At 40.0% G+C, this 20512-nt stretch overlaps 1 protein-coding gene across 1 annotated transcript; it reads left to right on the top strand.

The window, feature by feature from the left end:
* The first annotated feature begins 16802 nt into the window (after window positions 1-16802).
* LOC134209692 (uncharacterized) lies at window positions 16803-17513 on the top strand. The gene has a single exon (XM_062685703.1). It carries the CDS (start codon window positions 16803-16805, stop codon window positions 17511-17513), a length of 711 nt encoding a protein of 236 aa, XP_062541687.1.
* The last annotated feature ends 2999 nt before the right edge of the window (window positions 17514-20512 follow it).

Below are 20512 nucleotides of genomic sequence, written 5' to 3'. Positions count from 1 at the left end.
ACCTGGTGAAATCTTCAACAATTGTCTGTCGGCGAGGACATTCTGGGTCTCAATCAGCAGGGTGAGTTTCAATGCGTAAGGCATCTTCGCTGGCGTCCCCCAGGGCAGTATCATCTCTGCTGCCAAAAGTCTAAGAGATTAGTGGCAGTGGATCTGCCTTTAAAGAAACCATGTTGGCGATTTGTGATCAAGTGCCATAAAAAGCCAAAATAATTGTTTTACAAATGAAGTAGCTAATTGTTTTAGTAATAAAGGAGGAATTCCATCGGGTCCAGGACCCTTGGACGTAGCAAACGCTTCCAGCACTTGCCGCAGCGCAAAATGTTGAGGCTTGTATATGACTTTGCATTTGATAACAATTTGGAATATGTTTGTCTGTCCACTAACAGTGTTTCAATAAGCATTATCACTAAAATAAAAGTCAAAGACAAATAGTCGAAACACGATACATAAACTAGATTACTTCTACTCACGAAAGTAAAACAAATTGTTTATTCGATGGAACTTTTCTTAAAATCTATCTCAATACCTCCCAATCTCGTCTCATTCTGCAACAATAACAATGTTCATTTGGCTCACGTTTTGTCAGTTCTCAATGCTCGATTGGCTTACAATGGCCGCTTTCGCATATCTCTCATTATAGGATCCCTAGTATTATCCCACTTTTTGTTGAAGCCGAAACTGATTGAGGGGCACGCCTTTGAGAAATAACTGAATTAAAAAAATGAATACTTCATTTCTTCTCAATAGAAATGGAGCATAAAGACATGCACTAAACAAATGACACGGGTATACTACAAAAGTGAAATGGTTCATGGCTCACATAAAAATGAACAAGTTGATAACAAGTTGGATGTATTCCAAAGGAATTTGTGAAATGCATTTAATTTCAAGCAGAAGTACAGACGAGCTTGGCGGTCCCCACTTCTGCGTTATAAGCAGGCTGTCGCGGGTTCATTTCTAGGTCCATTCCTTTCCTACTTTGTATTTATATCTTAGTTCTTTCTGTGTTTCACGTTCTACCAAAACGATTCCTACTGTTATAACCTCCCACACAATCCCAAAACCTCCCGTGGCGCCTATGAGAGGTTCCCCTTCCTCAGCATTTGCAAGGACGTGGCCAGCACAGATCTCAACTATTGAAGAGTGCATTTCTTTCATCTAAGAAATAGTGATTAGTCCCAAATCAATATCTGTGGTAACGGATGAAAGTGATGCTTTTCACATACAATAGTCTTGGCTTGTACCACCTACGAATTTGTGCGAGAAGCTCAATGCTAAATATCGAAAACAAATTCTAAAAGAAGAGGAAGATCTGAAACGTATTTCCGAAAATAAATTGCACTATCCAAGAAATTTCCGAAGCTTTTTTACCTAAAGGAATTTCCGAAGGTATTGCTAAAACAATTTCCTTAGGCGGTGTTGAACCTAATCTGTGAATTAAAAAAAAACACATAAATAAAGTTAAAAAAAAAATCCTTAGGTATTCCTGAATGAATTTCCGAAGCATTTTTCATAGGAGTTTTTGAGAAAATTTCCGAAAGAAATTTACAAATTCAATCCTGAAGGTATTTCCGACATTCTTAAGCCTCTACAAGAGCTGCTTTGGACAATACTCCAAGAATTCTATTGGAACTTATTGTGATTCAGAAAGTGCTCCAGGTGAATAAACTCAGAAATTTCTTTGAAAATTCCTCATAATATCACTTTAAAAATTCAAAGAAGGAATTTGAAGAAATTTCGAAAAGTCATTCGGAAATTCCTTAACAAATTCTTTCAGAAATTTCTTCAAAAATTCTTTAACAAAATCCTTCAGAAGTTGCTTCAGGAATATCAAAGGAAATTGTTTTTGGAATACCTTCGGAAATTGCTTTTAGAGAAATCGGTCCAAAATTTCCAACGTGACATTTGTGACATTTTTTTTGTCGATGAGGCAAAATGTTTGTTTGCTGCTGCGTGAGAGTCGTGCGGTCAGCATTAACATGAGATTTATTTTGGCTCGTGCGCAGCGCAACCCGGGCAGAAGCCATGAACAGCATAACAAAACATGATATGGACTTGATTGATATAAGAGATAAAAGAACAAGCAACAATATCAAAAATTTGCACCGAAATATCATTTAAATATCAAAATATGCTATGGATAAGAACAAACCAATAGCACTTGATATTGATCACTTCTTACAAATAACATAACATGATTTCCTTATGATATTTTAGTGCAAAATATTGATATTGTCGCCTGATCTTTTATCTCTTATATCAATCATGTCCATATCTCATTTTGCTATCTTATCAAGATTTGATATTATTGAGCTATTTTCCTCTGCTCGGGAAACTGAGCAGAATCGAATTTCATTACGTGTTGAGCAAAGCCTAGAAAGAGTGCTACTGATTTATTAGTTCTAATCTTCAAAATTAGCAAAGGGTAATGAAATAAATATTTGCCACCAAAAACGGTTAGGCATTCGTAGTGAAATTATTGTACGAAAACATCAATTGTAGGAAGAGAAAATTGTAAAAGCATGTCCTGGCTGTCTGCTGCGGCTGCCGGAGCTTTGTTTTACTGTGACTGCATGGCAGAATGAATGGTAAAAGAAATGTCAACCATTACCGTCCCTGGTTCGGAAATTGATTTAAAAATTTCCACGAAATACATTTTAAGAATTCTGCCAGTACTTTCTCGAGCAAACCCTTCGAAAACTCTAAAAAGAAATTCTTAGAATTCTTTCGAAATTTCCCTCAGGAATTTCTTCGGATCTTCAAGAATTCGTTCAAAAGTTCTTACAGGAATTCGGATTTTTTCTAGCATCGCTTCCAGAGTTTCCTTCAGATCTTCGGAGATTCCTTCTGAAGATCCTTCAGAATTTCCTCTGAATACTCTTTCAGGAATCGTTTCAGAATATCATTTAACGATTCTATTAAAAATTGTTCGGAAATTTCTTTTGGAAAATCTTTCGAGAATTCTCTAAAAATTCCGTTCGAAATTTTCTCAGGAGATCATTTTTCATTCCCGTTAGAAAATCCCCCGAAATTTCCTATTTCATTCTTAAATAATTTTCTGGAATTATTTCCTCCAAAAATTAGAAGAATTTCCAAACGTGTTGCAGGAAGAATTTCCTAATGAATTCTCAAAGGAAATTCCGATGAACAACTTGAATAAATTTTCTCAACCAATTTTGAAGGAATTTCCTAAAGTAATATTATACTGCCGTAATCTGAAAAAGTGACGTATCCGCCATTTTCCAAAAATGGTGTTAACGAGTACTACTCATCGAGCTCTTTAACAGAAAAATGGAAAACATGCATGTTGTAAAATGGCTGTTACGTCACTTTTCCAGATTACGGCAGTATAGGAATCCATTGTCAAACAAAAACTGAATTTCTAGATTTCTACAGGAATTCATTCGGAAATTATTTCAGAAACTGCTGCAAGAATTCTTTCAGGAACATTCCTTCGAAACAAAACCCTGTTTTGAATCTGGATTTAAGGCTTCATGTCTAACATAAAAACTCAAAAATATCGCGATTGCAGCCTTCAAACTTCTTCGGATGTTCTCTAGAATTTCTTGGGAATTTACTTCAGGAATTGCTTCGGCAATTTCTCCAGTATTTATCCGGGTGATATTTCATGAATTTATCCAAAAGTTTGTCCGGAAAATCTTCCCGACATTTTTTCGTAAAAAATACCCCAGGAATTGATTCGGTTAGTCATCCAGAAGCTCTTTCAGGCATACCTTCTTTCAGCGGGTATACCCTGTTAGGCATAAGTACGTTAGGCATAAATACGTTAGGCATAAGTACGTTAGGCATAAAATAACCCAAAAAACAGCCTATGACATAAGGAAGGAAGAATTATGCCAAACGTCCATTATGCCTAAAGTACATTATGCCTAACGTCCGTTATGCCTAACGTCCATTATGCCAAACGTACTTATGCCTAACGCCGCGGACCCCTTTCAGCATACCATATTTCCAAGTAATCCATCTGAAATTTCTCCAGTGATTCATTACTAAATTCCTCAAAGATTTTCTTCAAAACTCCTCCGCAAATAAATCTGGAAATACTTTCAGAAATTGCTGAGGAATTCTTTCAAAATTTTCTTCAAGAATTTGTGTTAGAATTCTTTTAGAAAACACTTCGGAATTTCCATCAGGCATTCCTTTAGCAGTACTATAAAATATTCTTCCATTTCCTCGGCTCTCGTAATTCCATGAATTTATGAAGGATCTCCTGAAGAAATTTCCGAAATTCTTGAATTTCTCTGTACATTTATCCAAGAATTCCTTTGGGTATTACTCCAAAGATTCTTTCGGCAAATTCTCAGGAAATTACTTCGGCGCTAGATCCAAAAATTATTTTGGAAATACACCAAGCCAAGATATTTCTTCAAATATTCAATGAACAAATTCTTGGAATTTCCATAGAATTTCCCTAAGCAATTCCTTCAAAACTTCCTATAGGAAAACTTTTAAAAAAATCCTTAAGAAATACTTGCATCTTTAACATTCGGATTCTGTTTCTTTCCCATCTGCTTTCGCACACACGCTGCTCACCTTCCTCTATACGAGCAGCATCGAGACCGATATGCCAATAAAATTGAATTTGAACTGATTACGGTCGTACAGCTTCTGTCTTTCTTCGTAAATTCTTTTAGAAATTCATTCGGAAATTTGATCCGAATTCTTACGGAAAATTCTTTCGAAATTCTTTTATGAGAGCTTCTTTGGAAATTTCTTCATGATTTCTTTTGAAAATTGTTTTGGGAATCCCTCCAAATTTTTGCTAAGAAATTGCTTCGGCAATTACTTCAGGAATTTCTTTGAAGCTTCGGAAGCTCTTGGAAGAAATTCTTGGAATTTCTTCAGAACTTCTTTTTTCAAAGGACTATTTTTGATGAATTTATGTATCTACATATATGTACAGTCAAACCTCCATGAATCGATATTCTATGACTCGATATCGACTCATAAAAGCAAGTTTTCCATGTTAAAAATTATTTTCTGGGCTACTATGATGGTCCCTTCAAACAGCTTCCCCAGAATTTTCTATTCCACATCTCGATATTTCCATGAGTCGTTGGTCCCTTCATTATCGACTCATGGAGGTTTGACTGTATTTCATTTTCTGCTTTTTCAAAATCAAAACACTGAAGAAGTTTTCAAGTAGAGAACGAAATACGTACTTGTCGATACGAAAATTCATCGTATTGGAAGTAAAGGAAGGCAGGAATCTTTCGAATTCTTTCAGGAATTCCTTCAAAAATTCCTCCTCTATTCGGAAATTACTTTGAGATTTCTTTCAGAAATTTCATCTGGAAATACATTATAAATTTTCGCTAGAAATTCCTTTAGTATTTCCAATCTTTAATAAATTTCCGAAAAAACTCTCCCAACTGAAATTCTGGAATAATAATTCCTGCGGGAATTTCGTATGGTTTTGCTAAAATGATTTCCTGGAGGAAGTTTCTAAGGAGTTTCCGGAGAAATTTAAAAGGCCTTTCCAGAGAATTTTCCAAATTAATCCCTGGGTGACTTCCTGGCGTAATTTTCTCAATTATTCCAGGAGTGAATTCGTGGTGGAGTTCTCAAACGAATATCTGAAACATATCCCGAAGAAATTGCTTTATAAATTTCCGAACAAATACCCAAAAGATCGCAAAGAGGAACTCCGAATAAATTTTCTAATTTTTCTGCATTCAATTTTGAAAGGAATGTCTTAGGGAATTCCTAAAGGAAATTCTGGGTTTATCTTCGAAGCAGTTTCCGTAAAATTCTCTGCAGAAATACTCAGAGGAAATTCCGAAAGAATTATTATTGAATGAGTTCCTTTAGGAATTGGTCGGAAGCACCTGAGGAAATTTCTGAAATTTTGGCCTAGAATTGCGAAAAGAATTGTTGCTAGGTATTCCGGAGGAATTACTGGAGAAATTTCAGAGGAATGAAAATTAAAAAAGTATCCGAAGGAATACCTGAAATAATTTTAGAAAGAGTTTCTATTGGAAGTTCTGGAAGCATTTTTGATTTTTTTTTGAGAAAAAAAGAAATATTCAAGATATTTACGAAAAAATGTCCGAGGGTAATTCACAAGGAATTGTTGAGAACTTACAAGAAATTCTGGTCTGTAGTAAAACCTGGTTTTGACTCTGGAATTGCTTTCTAGATAACCTCCCACAATGTCGCAATCACAGTCTATCCGTTATCATACACGAATTGAAAGTTTTTGGACAAACATTCCATAAAAACCTTGTGACCTTTCAATAAGGCGATATAAAGAAATAAAAATTTTGTAATATTTGAGGCTGCCTGGCATTTTTTTCAAATGATATTTTTCGCTTGACTGATAAAAGCCTCAAATTATAGTGTTTACTATTGACGCCAAATAAAAAAGGTCATGACACATTGCGCAACAGAAACTGCAGATAGTGATAAAATGTGAAGACTAGAGTCTGCTATAAGACCGTATGATGCTAATTTTCTAACTTCACGAACCCTGTACATCACAACTTGGTACATTAGGGTAGAATTTGTTTGACTGATTGAAACTTAGGTGACAGTGAATCATTACTTCCGCGTAATTTATTTTCAATCAAACTTCAAACACTGATTGAAACAAATGTTCAATTTGCGAATAGCAAGAGCTGCTTGGAAAATTATGCGCCAAAATACTGATAATTGACAGTTTACTCGCTATGTGGTGATGACTAGTGACAGTTCAAGTGCATGAGAGCTTGAAATTGCTATTTAGTCGTCAACAGCTGAGCGCAACCAAGCAGCAATTAATTAATTATTAATTTTCAATATCGCTCATGAATACATTAAACGGCTAACCAATCCAATCGTAGTTTCAGAGACCTAACTCGACTCTACAAACAACTACATTCCGGGAAACCTCAGGCAATTGGCAGCAAATGTCATTTTGTTGTGGCCATGGCGAGGACCTGAGGAGCGGCTCAGTATCCGAGCGAGATTAATTAATATATGCGTGGCATTTCATTCCGTAGCGATTGAGATTAGTTCGAATTGAAAAATCAACAAACAACAACGCCGGATAATTAGTGGTGGTGCTGTTGTCACGATCCCGCGGCAGTACACCATAGTTATTGTGACGAGACGGATTAGCATGACAAATCCGTAGGAGTAATCGCGATTAAAATGTTTTGTGGAAACAGTCGCGTTCTGAATGAGACTCTTTCAATCACTGCTAATGGCTACACAATTATTAAAACATCCGTTGGTTGATTATCGGAATGCATTCAAAACAAAAATTTAAATTATAAATATATCAGTCGAACAGGTTTGATTAGCTGAGATTTTTTTTAAATTCCAAATTGAACAGTGAACCTAATCATCAATAGTGCCATAGGATTAGAAAAATTAACGGATTTGCCCACAATCATCATTACACTTCTCTATAATATAATTTTTATGGAGAGCCTATTTTGTCATGAAATCTTTATTCGCCGTCGTAGTTTATGTGAAGTTGTTTTGCATTAAAATGATTAAATTGTATGAACATGTATGAACATGTCTGAACATGTATGAACATGTCTGATCTAGAATATTCCTTCCAGAATGTCCCAGAATAAAATATTCCGCGATTTCCCGAATTCTGGGATGTATTCGCTTAATACCCAGGTTTCCCAAAAATCCGCTAGTTCTAGCGGACAATGCACTATCCGACAATACTAGCGTAAAATTAGCATAATGTAAACGCTTATTAGCGAAGACAGTTCATGTTTACATTGTGCTAATATCGCGCTAGTATTGTCGGATAGAACGCTTCTTTCTCGTCGTCGGGTCTCCCTTCATGTGGGCAGTGCACGTTGATGATGCTATAGTTGAAGAAACGGCCTTTTATCCTCAGCTTGCACATCCTTGCGTTGATTGGCTGCCACCCAATCACGCGTTGGTGCATCTTGCCCAGCACTATGAAGCCGGTTCCCAGCTCGTTGGTGGTGCCACAGCTTTGGTAGAAGGTAGCCGCTCGATGCCCGCTTTTTCACACTTTCTGTCCTGTCCAGCAAATCTCCTGTAGCGCCACGACGTCGCAGTTGCGGGGATGTAATTCATCGTAAATCATCCTGTCGCAACCTACGAATCCTAGCGACTTGCAGTTTCATGTTCCAAGCTTCCAATCGTGATCCTGTATTCGTCGCCAAGGTCTTTGTCGATTATATCGAGTCGCATTATCTCTTATATTGTTCGTAATGATTGGTTTTCCAGGCGGCTTATTGGGCCTGCGCAAACCTCCTGTCTCCGGAGGGCCGTCGTGTCAGGGCTGTTTAGCGTCCTACCTAGCACCAGGACTTGGGTTTGTGCGTTTTGAGCGGCACACGGTCGCTTTGGTGGGGCCTACTTGCGGACAGTGACGGGAAATGTCATATCGATGTCATGGGACCAGGCTTGTAAAATGTCATCTGCATGTCATTTGACTAATTTGTTCATAACTTTCTTTAGAAGCAAAATTTCTTCCATAATTTTGAATGTACTCATAACGCTTGAGTAGGGTTATATTTTTGTCCAAGGGTACATTGCTCTAAGTATAACTGTTCAGGACGGTACCCTATCACCCAAAAATTTCTCTGTGGGGCCAGAAGTACCAACTGATGAGTGTCGACAACCGTCGCCGCAGATATGAAGAATAGCAGAAACACGTAAACAGTATAGAATTCAGCATTGTTAGACAGCAGACGTAGAAAGACAAAACGGAGAAATTACTTTGTTGGACACAATTTGTGACAAAAATACACGAAAACACTTGTTGGACAGGACTTGTGACGCAAAAAGACTAAAAATGTAAGACATAGATTTATATGCTAATTACTAATGTTTACGGCTAGTTGAATTTATTGAGCCTATGAACTATGTGCTAAAACTTAAACCTATGAAAAATGTAACCTAAAACTAATTAAAATAAATGAATTTACAGCTAAAAGCAAACTCAAATCAACAGAAGAAGAGTTTTGCTAAACGGATGGTCCGAAATCTCATCACCTGTCGCAACAAAACTTTTAGATTTTTATCTACAAAGACGGGGTTGCTCTAGGAGGCTTTACATCACGCCACGTGGTTTTATTAAACACAATGGAAAACAGACACAATTGTTTGTGCGGCCGACCATTCAACCCCGAAGAAATGATAAAAAGGTACCGTGAGTGTTTGCAATGTATGCATAACGACTGCGCTGCAGTTGGTCGTTCAGTTGATGGGCAGTGTGATATGTGTGTTCAATGTTTTGAACGCAATGTTCGTCCGGCACGATCGCTTTCAAGAAGATCGACTAACTCGAATGCTCGCGCAAAGATCCGTCTAGACATGCAGCGTCTTGAAGAGGAGAATACACTCCAAGAGAAGGCTGCGGAAGAAAAGCTTAGAAGGGAGAAGGAGTATCTAGCGAAAAAGTTCGAACTGATGCAGGCTCAGTTAGACGAAGAAGAAGAAGTAAACAGTGTAAGAAGTCGTCGTTCGCTGTCAGGTGTACAGATAGTTCAACAGTGGCTTCAGGACGATCCCATCGGCTCTGGCATCGGGTGCAATGAAATCCCCGCCGGTCCATCATCACAAACAGGGACAGTCCACAAGCCAAGACAGTCAGTGCCCACGACAGTAGCGGCAAATTCGACACCAATGTCCGGTAAACAAGCGGAGTTTACCTTTGGTCTCAATCCGAGTCAGCCGCTTACTCAAGAAGAACCTAGGTGGCATTCTCAGCAATCGAGTTGTCAACAACAAGCATTGCTCGAAGTTCAAGATCCGTTGGACTGGAGTCTAGCTTGGGATCCGCCAGCAACACTGAAACCTCTTCCGAAAGCTCGATACGCGGTGGATTTGCAAGAAATTCAACGCAAGTTTTGTGGAGTACAGTTGCGTCCTGCTCAACAGAATCCAGTTTCGGTGGGTGCTACTATCCAGAATTCGTAGCCAGCGCGCGAATCGTTGGTACAGCATAGCATGGATAATGGGGAATGTACAATGCAGCAGCAGATCCTCGCTCCACTGGACACCGTGTATCTGCAGCTATTACTTCGGTTAGTCAAACGTGCTCTGATCAGATTGCATTATGAACTAGACCATTGCAAAACAATGGAACATTTGACATACTAAAAGTATCATCTTTCATTCAACACACTCGTATTTTCTCGACTGAACCATGCAGACCCCCCAAACAATCCATCTGTTTTCTACCAACACACAAAAGTACCCCATACGTTCGAAATACAACTGCCCTCTGTGCATTTTGCTGACTGCCTTCCTGCGTCGTCGTCCGGTTTGCTGATACCGTCCGATGTGCGAACAATCCAAAGCAATTCGTTACCCATTGTATCATCAGTTGCAGTCAACCACGGTGCATCGACAATACTTCCGCCTGGTGACTTGTTTGTCCCCGCGCCAATGACTCCATCTTGGATTAAAGCTCCCAATGCTCAACAAATCGCTGCCAGACACATCGTTTCCAGAGAACTTCCCATCTTTTCGGGCGATCCAGTCGAGTGGCCGTTGTTCATAAGTTGCTATCAGAACACGACTCAGTTATGTGGTTTCTCTCATGGGGAAAATTTGATGCGATTACAACGGAGTCTTAAAGGAAATGCACTAGAAGCAGTACGTAGTTTTCTGTTGGAGCCCTCATCGGTTCCCATGATCATTGCTACGTTGTATACACTCTACGGACGATCCGATCTAGTCATCAATTCTCTATTGCAAAAAGTTCGTACTACACCGTCTCCAAAACCAGATAAGCTAGAATCCTTAATATCTTTTGGACTTGTCTGTCCGAATCTTTGCGGTCATCTTCGCGCTGCTGGACAGGAGGCCCACTTCTCTAACCAGCTTTACTCCAAGAGTTAGTGAATAAACTTCCGGCGAATTTGAGACTAGATTGGGCCCTCTTCAAGCAAAAGTTTCCTGTGGTTGATCTAGGCGTATTTGGGAACTACATGGCGCAACAAGTGGTAGCTGCAAGTGATGTTACACCCTTTCCACTGCTTGAAGAGCCTCGTTCTTATTCCGGCAAACAGAAGACGAAAGAGAAGTTGTACGTTAACACCCATTCAACCGGTTATCCATAGGAGGTTGCCGACAAACGGCGTCAGCCCAGCTATTGCGGAGACAAGCATATCCAGCCGAAGCCGTGCACGATTTGTTGCAAGCCTGGACGCAAAGTTCGGGATTGTGTCGTGTTCAAGAACTACACTTTTAAGAACCGTTGGAAGCGGACGCAAGAGAACCATGTATGTAGACGGTGCCTAGTAGCGTATGAGAAGATTCCTTGTAAGGCGACGATGTGTGGAATGGTTGTATGAAAAGAACGGCACCCCAAACTATTGCACCCAGGCAAGCCAGAGTCTGTAGTACCAATTGAGTCTCCGAAAGTGAACAAACGAAATAATGTTCATAACGCCCTAAAAGTCGCTGCGTTATTTCGCATCGTCCCAGTGACGCTCGTCGGAAACAATAGATCTATCCACACCTTTGCATTTTTGGACGAAGGGTCTTCATCAACACTGGTCGAGGCGACAGTCGCTCGTGAGTTAGGAGTGACAGGCAAGGTGTATCCGCTTTGTTTGCAGTGGACCAATGATGTGGAACGTTCCGAGGACAATTCTCAGCTAATACGTCTCGAAATCTCAGGCCGTGGAGCTGATAAGCGACATGTACTGAAAGCCATACACACCGTCGAAAAGCTGCGCCTTCCCTCGCAAAGTTTGTCAGTTGACCAGCTATCTAATCGATTTCCTTATCTTCGCGGTCTACCCATCGAAGGATATTGCAACGCAACTCCAACTATCCTCATTGGCTTGGACAACGTGAATCTAAAAATTCCACTTAAAATTCGGGAAGGTAGGATAGGCCAACCGGCTGCCGCAAAAACTCGACTGGGTTGGACTGTTTACGGTCCCATTTCTGACGAAGATTTCTCAATGAAACAGTGTCACATCCATCTCTACCAAGAAGTTCGCAGTGCTGACGATGAATTACATGATCTAGTGAAGGACTTTTTTTCGATAGAAAACGTTGGCGTTGCCATAGTACCATTGCTGGAAGGCTCCGATGAAATGCGTTCAAGGAAAATTCTGGAAGAAACTACTTCGCGATTGCCATCCGGAAGATTTCAGACAGGACTATTGTGGAAACATGATTACATCGACTTTCCAGACAGCAAGCCCATGGCAGAGAGTCGTTTGAGATCCTTTTCGAAAATCTCAAGCAACAAATGGATGAATATCAGGAGAAAGGATTCGCACACAAAATTACGAATGAAGAATTGTATTCATCGGATCCTAAAAGGGTGTGGTATCTTCCACTAGGGGTAGTGGTACATCCTAGAAAACCAGGGAAAGTCCGCATGATCTGGGACGCAGCTGCGACGGTACGGGGTGAATCGCTAAATTCCGTTTTACTCGCAGGGCCAGATTTGCTGACGTCCCTTCCATCAGTTCTCTCCAGATACCGACAACGGCAAGTCGCCATTAGTGGTGATATACAACAAATGTTTCATCAGTTCCAGATAAGACCAGAAGACCGGCAAGCACAACGGTTCTTGTTCCGGAGCGACCCCTCCAAATCACCGGATACGTACGTCATGGATGTCGCTACGTTTGGTGTGACATGCTCGCCCTCTGCTGCGCAGTTTATTAAGAATCGAAATGCTAAAGATTTCGAGTCCGAGTTCCCTAAAGCAGCTGTAGCTATCATCCACAACCACTACGTGGACGATTACTTGGACAGCCTAGACACTCCAGAAGAGGCCATTAATCTGGCTTTGCAGGTAAAAATGGTCCATGCAAAAGCTGTGTTTCACCAATCACCTACGAAACTGGATGTCTAGCTCTAAAAAAGTTCTATCACGAGTCGGGGAATCCGCGGAAGAAACAGTGAAGTGCTTCAAAGCGCATACATCTTCACCTTCAGAACGTGTTCTAGGAATGAGTTGGTATCCTGATTCAAATGAATTCGCTTTCAGTATTCTTTTCCGGGGAGAGTTGATGCCATTAATGCAGGAACAACGTATACCCACAAAACGCCAATTACTAAGAGTGGTCATGAGCATTTTTGATCACCTTTGGTGTTGCTTGTTGTGGTGCACGGGAAAATTCTCATACAAAACGTGTGGCGTGCAAAAATTGATTGGGACCGAGAAATATTAAACGAAATGTTCCAGGAATGGCATCGGTGGATCCGTCTATTAGAACAACTGGACGCAATTTGCATATCAAGATGCTACTTCCCTGGATATCTTGCAGAAAGCTTCAATACTCTGGAACTACATGTTTTTGTCGACGAGGAAGCATATGTGACTGCGGCATACTTCCAGATCGTAAATCAAAGCCAAGTGCGCTGTGTTCTGGTGTCTTCTAAAACTAAAGTGTCGCCGTTGAAACCTCTATCAATACCCCGTCTCGAGCTACAAGCGGCATTGCTAGGATCCAGATTGGCGAAGTCTGTGGCAGAGAACCATACTCTTCGCATTCATCAACGGTTCTTCTGGAGTGATTCTTCCACTGTTCTATCCTGGCTGCAATTCGTAGCGTGTCGGGTGTCGGAAATTTTGGACTCATCCAAAGGTAGAAGAATGGCATCACGTTCCCTCTCGCTTGAATGTCGCCGATGATGCTACCAAGTGGAAGGAAGGCCTACAAATCAACATCCATCACCGTTGGTTTCGGGGTCCAAGCTTCTTGTACGAAACTTTAGATTCCTGGCCCCAATCTACAACATTTCCTTGTCATACCACAGAGGAACACGTTCACCTAACAAGCGTAAAAGAACAAATAGTGCAGTTCTCCTGATTTTTAAAGTGGGAACGCTGTTTGCAAACGGTTGCATACGTTCACCGATTCGTCGAACAACTGAAGCGGAAGAGGCGCAATGAGATTACTAATACATCGCCAATACTATCTCGAGACGAACTTCAATACGCAGAGCGCACAATTTGCAGATTAGCCCAGGTCGAAGCCTTTGGAGAAGAAATAACCACGATGACTAAAAATTAACAGTTACCTCCGCATCAACGCCAACGCCTGGATAGGACAAGTAAACTGTACAAGTTATCGCCTTTTCTAGACGACCGCGGAGTTGTTCGAATGGAGGGTCGGATTGCCGGCTATCCTGAAGCATCTTTCGAGTACAAGTATCCCGTAGTGCTGCCAAAGGACCATATTGTAACTTCATTGATTGTTGATTCGTACCATAGGCGGTTCAACCATATCAACTCAGAGACAGCGGTTAATGAAATGCGACAGAAATTCCACGTGTCGGAAATGAGGGCGGCATTTCGAAGGACTCGGAAGCGCTGTTATTGGTGCAGGGTGTACAAGGCGACTCCAGCAGCTCCAAGGATGGCACCTTTACCAGCTGCCCGAGCTACTCCCTATGTGAGACCTTTCAGTTTCGTAGGAATTGACTACTTTGGTCCGCTGTTAATCGTACAAGGCAGACAGGAGGTCAAGCGGTGGGTCGCGCTCTTCACTTGCTTGACGATCAGAGCAATACATCTCGAGCTTGTTACAAGCTTGACAACAGAATGTTGCAAAATGGCGATACGGAGATTCGTAGTAAGGGTATGCGATAACACACTTTTTCCTAACGAAACGAAACGAAACGAAATTTAAAATGTCTATGTTGATTCGGATCGAAACGAAACGAAATATAGATTTTTTTCGAAACTTCGAAACGATACGAAATCAAGGTTCATTTAATTCGAAATTTTTCGAAACGAAACGAAATTTTGATTTTTTTTTCCGCGGAATTTTTTATTGAATTGGTTTTACATTATGTACGCAATTCTGATTCCACTTTTCGATGTCAAATAACTATTTTGCGACCAAAAGAGTTATAATAACTGAAGAGCAATGTATTCACATCTGCCAGGCGTATACGCAGTTATAGAATTGATATTACTAGATCAACAATTGAAAAGGGCTTATCTGCCAAAATTTATTCCTTCTTATTCTTCGTCTACACTGCCGCTAACCGCAAGTCGAGCACATCTGTATTGAGATTCTCACGTCCGAAGGTGTGAGTGCAACTCAGCAAAGATTAGGTAAAAATGAGTATATTTCCATATATTTTTTGACTCTTTTGAAATCATTGTGATGACCCGATCATTTTTGAGGTAATGAGCAGAAGGAAAACAAACATGAGTGCTGTCCAATGAGCAGCTCGAAGTAGCTCGAAGTTGTTCCCGTCCTGCTCATTCTTTTTTGCCAACAAATGGGCATGAGCAGGACAGGGAGAAACTTCGAGCTACTTCGAGTTCTCATTGGACAGCACTATGTTTTTACCCAAGACGAATTGCACATTAGTGTGCGAGCGCTAAACGTCAATCATCTCTATATGGGCGTCCATATATAGATGTGCTCGACTAGCGCAGCGGTTAGCGGCAGCATAGTCTTATATACAATCAGCTCGACAAACTGAGCTATTGTGTGTGTGTCCTTGGCATATGAGAACAGCTGTTATGGTCAGTATGTGCTGAAAGCAATCATAAGTAATCATAAGTAATTCTCAGTAATTTTAATGATCTTTCAACCCGCTCTGAATTTTTTTTTGCAAATTTGCAATGTTCCTCACATATTGTGCAAATAGTCAAAGAAGAGCTTATTAGCTTAATTAACTGTACACATCATAGTTGCTAATTATGATTGGCCGAGAAACAGCAAATATGCCAATTAAATAATATTCTTGTGATACAAAAAGTTATTCTTATTGTACACTTGCTTCGGAGTTTCCAATTCATGACCAATAACGATGCTGGTCACGTGCTTATAGTCAATTTAGGATTAGGAGAGGAAAATTAGTTTAACACTCATTGTTTTAAGAGACCGAGGAATGTTCTGCATCTCCGTGAGCGCTACGGAAAAGGAACCGTTGGTTGAGAAGGTAATTCATGTGAAACCCCTTGATAATCGACAAAATATTTATTGTAAACGAAATTATTTTGAAAACAAGAAGACGAAAACTGTGTTTCAAATCAATCCAACGCAAGATCAATGTGCTTCGTTTAATAATCTTCTACAACACGATCGATTGTGTACTAAATAATTTTGTGCTCTTCGATGCAGACATAAGTTTTATCACTTCGCGTTCTCCCACACTAGCTGGCGTGATCAGCATCAACACGGTCGATTGCACACTGGTTAAACAAATTTCTGCTACGCGAGGTAGATTTTTTTCATTTCGCGTTCTCCCGGACTAGCTGCCGTCCCATGACCAGCAGCAACACGATCGATTCCGCATTCATATTGTGAAAATAGTAAAAAAATATCACAAAATTTAAATCATGGAAACACTGAAGACGTTCTATAGAAGAAAACTACTTACGTATTTATCGACTAAGAACGGGGTTATGTAGTAAGCGTTGATAAGAAAAATTGTATGACCTAAAGTTTTGAAAACAACTTAACGATTCTGTTCAGCGGCGCAGCCAAAATTTTTTATAATATAAAGTATGGATTAGTTTAAATTTGTTTCGAAATTCCGCGGAATTCCGTTAAATTTCGTTAGAAGCTAGTTTTTTCAAGCGAAATTTTTGTAATTTTACGAAACGAAACGAAATCAAGAAATCAGATTTCGCCATTCTTAAATTCCGCGAAATTCCGCGGAATTTCGTTTCGAACCACCTGAAACGAAATTTTTCGAAATACCGCATATGCTTAATTCGTAGCACGGAGAGGGGCACCTTCGGAGATATATAGTGATCGGGGAACCAACTTTGTCGGAGTCAGCGGCGAATTAAGGGAGCAGATAAAAGGTATTAACAACGATTTGGCCTCAATGTTCACCAATACTACGACTCAATGGCGGTTCAACCCACCAGCTTCAACGTACATGGGGGGTCTTGGGAACGTATGGTTCGGTCCGTAAAATGTGCTTTAGCTGCGCTGTCTGTTGAGCGTAAGCCAAACGAAGAAACTTTGGTTACATTGCTGGTCGAAGCAGAATCTGTGGTGAACTCGAGGCCATTGACCTACATGCCCCTCGAGACTGAGGAACACGAGTCGCTAACGCCAAACTGTTTCCTCTTGTTAAGCACTAGCGGAGTGAATCAACCTTCATCCGAACTGATCAACGATAAGCTATCATTGCGTTCCAACTGGTTCTTATATCAGCGGCTCTTGGACCAGTTCTGGACGCGCTGGATAAGGGAATATCTTCCCACCATTACCAAACGAACCAAATGGTTCGCAGACACCAAACCGGTGGAGGCCGGAGATTTGGTGATGATCGTAGATGACCGACTTCGGAATGGGTGGATCAGAGGTCGCATTCTGCGAGTGTTCCCTGGCAGGGATGGCAGATGTCGAAGTGCCAACGTCAAAACATCTACAGGCATTCTACGGCGTCCAGTTGTGAAATTGGCCGTCCTTGAAGTGGCGGATACTGCTCGTGAGGACACGGAGCAATACGGGTCGGGGAATGTTCAGGACGGTACCCTATCACCCAAAAATTTCTCTGTGGGGCCAGAAGTACCAACTGATGAGTGTCGACAACCGTCGCCGCAGATATGAAGAATAGCAGAAACACGTAAACAGTATAGAATTCAGCATTGTTAGACAGCAGACGTAGAAAGACAAAACGGAGAAATTACTTTGTTGGACACAATTTGTGACAAAAATACACGAAAACACTTGTTGGACAGGACTTGTGACGCAAAAAGACTAAAAATGTAAGACATAGATTTATATGCTAATTACTAATGTTTACGGCTAGTTGAATTTATTGAGCCTATGAACTATGTGCTAAAACTTAAACCTATGAAAAATGTAACCTAAAACTAATTAAAATAAATGAATTTACAGCTAAAAGCAAACTCAAATCAACAGAAGAAGAGTTTTGCTAAACGGATGGTCCGAAATCTCATCACCTGTCGCAACAATAACATCAAAGGCTAGAGAGTGAAAACTCTCCAAAATGTCACGTGTCATTTGACATAATGTCATTTGAATGACATTTTGCCTCCCACGCCCCAGATTACATATTTACAGGAAAGTCTCGTTAGACAAAGTTGTAGGCCCATTTAACCGCTATAAGTTCGTCATACAACATGAATTGATAGCTACCTTCTGAAAAAAGTTCTGGGAAAATTATACAAACGAATGCAAATGACATTTTACAACACTGCATGGGACTAACTTGCTAATAACTTTTCTCACAAGTCATTTACAATTATTGTTGCAAAGCAACAGAAATAAGACAGATTTCCGATTTTCCGAACGCCGTTTTATTCGTGTCCACGACGTTAAAAAATTCCTGTGATAGTTATAAGTATTTAGTATTACATAGTAGCTTCATCTTAAGTGTGTGGTTCATATATGGAACGATCGTGTAAATATGTTTATCAATAATTATACAAGAAATAATTACTCACGTTTAGTTTCTGTTTTCGTGTACGTTTCCTCAGTGTCCTTTAGATCGGGAGATATGGGCTCTGAGATATAGATTTAGGTTAGGTTTAGTTTTTTTTTACAAATCACCATATTTTACCTTAATTCAACTCAGTTAAGCCTTAGTTTAAGTATTGATAAGAGCTACAGTTAACTGTCTCGTTAGCAGCGGTAGCAGCTGTTTAATTAGAGTATAATTTTAGTTTCAAACCCAATCCATATTAGCTACAATAGGAATACCGATATGAACTATTCTTCAATTTTAGCTTTTACAAGTTCATAAAGAATTTTTAATTATATTATTATTATTGTAGTTCATCGGTTTTGATTCACTTTTACCTTTTTAAATTATTAATTCTTATTGCTTTTATCGTAATTTTAAGTAGTTATTTGCACGAGTTTAATTAATCACAAAATTACCTCGTAGCACATGAGTCTTTAGTTGTGTTTTCTTTTGTAAATTTCTATCATTTTGCTCTACCAGTATTCGACCAATAAAGGTCTGTCAACACGAACAAGATAGCTGAGTGGGATATATAGAGGTAGGTACTTTTAGAGTTATGATGGTGGTACGTTGCAGCTGTTGTCGCAACAATTATGTTTTCCATATAAACATGTAGCCCTCAAATGACCCGAAAACTTTTTCTAATATGTAATTTCTCTAAATATGATATTGGCGGCGTGAGAGCCGAATTAGTGTCAGATGACATTAATGTCATGACATTCCGTGACATTTTTTTATTCTCGCTCTCATGGCTCACACTTTGTATTTAGAACAATGATCTGTTCGACAAAGTTCTAGGACCCTTTAAGTACTACATGTTAATCAAAAAATCCGAACTGTAAATTACTTTTGGAAAAAGTTATTAGAAAATTAGTAATAGCATTGCCATGGCATTTTTTTGACATTTCCCATCACTGCTTGCGGATACATGCAGCTTTTTATAGAGGTTTAACAGGGCCCACTGTCAAACCCCACCACATCCTAGGCAGGCGCCACTACTCGCAGATGGCCTGGGGAGGGATCGTCAAGCCCTTGGACATAGTCCTTGCTGCCCACGACTTGGGCTTCACGGAAGTTTTAGCCAAAAACTCGAAACCATTCATAAAATGCTCCTTCCGACGAGGAGCGTATTTTCCAGGTATCTGGCACCCCAAATCTTACCCACTACGTTTGACAATAGTCAACATATTTGAGTTTCCCATTGTTCGATTGAAATTGGGTTTCCCACTGACATTTTGTATACAAACCACTATTTCGAATTGTTTGTTTTTCCAAATAGACGTAATTATTTTTCATCTTTTTTCAAGAACCTGTGCGAAAGTATGAATGCGAGGTGTATTTCAACAAAAATTGGCCATTCTCATCCTCCCCCCCTCACCCAACAGCTTCTTAGCGCTATTTGTACCTACTGTTCCCGTTACGATCTTTGCTTGGACCCGTGCCTTCGTTTTACGTTGGACCCGTTTGCGGAAGTAAAGTTCCGACAAGCGGTGGTAAACCAACGTAGTAGCGGTAATCAAGCGTAGTAGCGTAGTAGTACGTAGTACGTTCTTCAATTAAGTGCACTTGACGGTTGTTCACCATTCTCTCGAGGATCTATCCAAGGCAACTATTTAGGTAGATTAGTCTGTAGTTTGCTAGACAACTTCTTTCTCCTTTCCCCTAGGAACCACTATGGAACTACTATGGATTTGGTCCAGCTCTCGGGGTATACGGAGCCTATCCATATTCTGGTTATATGTGTTAAGGAGCAGATGTTTGTACTCTTTTGGCAGTTTGATGATCATGATTCATGGCATAGGGAATGACATCTGGACCTGGAGAAGATCCTTTAAGTCCTTCCATTGCTTCTTCAAGCTCGTTTAGGGAAAATACTGAGTTATATCCGGCTTCTTCTTCCTGTTTTATAAGTATCGGGAATTGTTCGATGTTATTTTTAAATGCTGGAGAATATTCCCTATAACTGGATATTTGTCCGAAATATGCAGCAGGACTATCAGCGATTCCTTTGTTGTAAGTTGTTTTTTCATTATTTAATTTGATTTCTCGGATGCGTGGGCTTCTAAATTTTCCTTGAAGTTTTTCCACACCTCCTTGGCAGGTGTGTGGACGTTGAGTT

This window comes from Armigeres subalbatus, chromosome 2 (genome assembly GCF_024139115.2).
Source record: "Armigeres subalbatus isolate Guangzhou_Male chromosome 2, GZ_Asu_2, whole genome shotgun sequence".
In the NCBI taxonomy this organism is placed as follows: domain Eukaryota; kingdom Metazoa; phylum Arthropoda; class Insecta; order Diptera; family Culicidae; genus Armigeres; species Armigeres subalbatus.
Note: the sequence above shows the minus strand (reverse complement) of the source record. Positions and strands in the feature narration are given on the sequence as shown.

Coding starts and splice junctions, on each gene's coding strand:
- LOC134209692 (XM_062685703.1), top strand. CDS start 16,803: ATGGCGGTTCAACCCACCAGCTTCAACGTACATGGGGGGTCTTGGGAA.